General features: G+C 53.9%; 1 protein-coding gene across 1 annotated transcript; it reads right to left on the reverse strand.

The window, feature by feature from the left end:
• Positions 1 to 303: 303 nt before the first annotated feature.
• Positions 304 to 1874, reverse strand: LOC124337803 (nucleolar and coiled-body phosphoprotein 1-like). Its single transcript, XM_046791821.1, has 2 exons — positions 1859 to 1874; positions 304 to 1760 (listed from the first exon to the last, which is right to left on the reverse strand). Exons 1-2 carry the CDS (start codon positions 1872 to 1874, stop codon positions 304 to 306), a joined length of 1473 nt encoding a protein of 490 aa, XP_046647777.1.
• Between the last annotated feature and the right edge of the window lie 352 nt (positions 1875 to 2226).

A 2226-nucleotide genomic window follows, 5' to 3' on the forward strand; every position in this document is an offset into this window, starting at 1 on the left:
GCGTGCCGTCAGGATTTTTCCTCGGGGCTCGTCTGGATTTCGCTCCAGTCTCGGGTTCGCTTTCCGCTAATACCCGATCCATGATCTCTTCGTCGTTCGTTACTACCAGATTCGCACCCAGTAGATTTTTGCTGGCCTTCGAAAGCGTTAGCCTGTTGGGGGTATCGTCTTTGCTCCCCTTCCGTTTCGATCGTTTCTTATCGGAATGCAACATTTATTCGAAATGAGAAGACAGACACAATTTTTTAATTTCTACAAGTGTTTATTATCGATAACCACAGGTTTTTACAATTTTTCAGACGGCTATTGCGCCGCTTTTGGGAGGGTGCTGAGAGCTGCCGCCTTGAGCGCCTCCTCCTCGTCTTCGGCTGTGAGCTGTAGTCCTGGATCTGATTCGTCACCTGAGTCGATCCGTTGGCCCGATCGTCTCGAGACCGGGCGTGGCTGCAGCTCTTCTGCCGATACCGGGGCTCGGGCCGGTTCCTTTAGGAGTTCGTCCTCCTTTTCGCTAGGCAACTCCTCCAAGTCCTCCCCGTAGAGATTTTTGGCTGCGTCAGCTAGATTTACCTCGCCTTCTGCCGCCGATCGAAGACCCTTTCGCCGGGCCGATGCTTTCGCTGCTGCCTCCACCAACTCCTTTGACGGAGGGTTAAACAGTGACTTTCTCCCGGGTTTTAAGGCTTTCACCTGTTTGACTCCCGCGAGTGACCCGTCAGACTTGTCCAAAATGACCTTTACTGAGTTCGTGGTGGCTTCCGCTATTAGCTTGTCTATGTCTATAGCGGGTGCTTTCGTCCCGGACTTCGGCCGGGCCGCCCCCTTGCCTTTCGTTAGCTTGGGGCTAATGGGGCTAAGCAGTGCCGGGGTTTTCAGAGCCTCGACGTTCACTCCTTTCGAAGCGAGCGTCTTACCCTTATTCGCCGCCGTACGCTTTGGCGTCGCTTTCTTCCGACCCTGGCTCGTCGAGGCCTTTGGTGTCGGTGCCTGGCTCGTCGAGGCCACTGGCTGCAGAGTTTGTGCCTGGCTCGTCGCGGCCGAAGGCTGTGGAGTTTCTGCCTGACTCAGGTGCTTAGCCAGCACTGCCTGAATCTCAGAGGTTACCGGGTCGTTTGCCGTACCCGGGAGGACGAATTTCCCTGTGGCCAAAGCCGACCACAGTTTGGCCAAAGCGTCTCCTGGAAGGACCGGGTCTCCGTCTGGTGTGACAAACGGGACCTCGACCGTGGCAACCAAGTTGCCTTGGTCAGCTTCTGGGTTAACCCTACGGCGTTTAGTGCGCTCGTACGCCAGTCGCTTTTCCGTCACTTCCTTCTCTAACAGGCGAAGCTTTGCCTCTTCAATTGCGTCCCTCTTTCTCTTTTTGGCCGCGCGAACCTCGTGTCGAAGAGCGTTCTGCGCTTCTTTTTCCCTCCGAATTTGAGCTTCGTCCTCGTCGAACTTGGCTCGCTCTTCGGGAGTCAAGAATGCCAAGGCTTCTCTCTCCAACTTCTCCGCTTTAGCGATCTCCCACTTGTTTTTAGGCTTTGCCGTCTGCAAAGCCAAGGGTGGAGTTGCCCCTGTGAGTTCGTAGAACTCAATCGGAAACAGGACCTCGAGAAGCTTCCAGCCCTGTCTCTTTGCGTCCTTGATTTTCCCTTTGCTATCGTCGGTCACGAGCTTTGTAGCGTACGCCTTGATGTTGGCGATAGATTCGTTAAGCTCCCTGGGTGGGTCGGCCACGAATACCTTGGCTTGGGCGTCTTTGCTCGTGAATTTCGACACTGCAAATAAACAGAAAGAGATTAGTTTTCGTCAACTTTAGGTCCGTATTAACCAGATTTCAGGACCGTCTTTCACGGTTTCTACTTTGGTTAATAACCGGTTCGAAGGACCATGTGAAATATCGGTGAGCTCGGCGATACTTCGCTGGGATTTCTCCCAGTTTGTTCGGCCGGACCTAGAGCTATCGATCGCTCAATCGGTACTTACTTTCTAATCTCGATCGGGAGAAGTAAGTCTTGCTTCGGCTGAAGAATGGGTGAATTCTCGTACAGGCCTGCAAAGACAAATCAGACTAAGTTAGTTACTTCGGCACTAACTCAGAATAGACGAGCGGTTCCAACTGCTCGCAGAGTCGACTGCAAGTTGGCCGGGAGTAGAGGTGGGTTAGTCCCGGGATGGGGCCGTTCGACGGTTGGTCGTACTAGGCGCCCGAGAAGGAGAGCGAGTGCCGTGCTACTCGAAGGC

This window comes from Daphnia pulicaria, chromosome 4, assembly GCF_021234035.1.
Source record: "Daphnia pulicaria isolate SC F1-1A chromosome 4, SC_F0-13Bv2, whole genome shotgun sequence".
Taxonomy (NCBI): Eukaryota; Metazoa; Arthropoda; class Branchiopoda; order Diplostraca; family Daphniidae; genus Daphnia; species Daphnia pulicaria.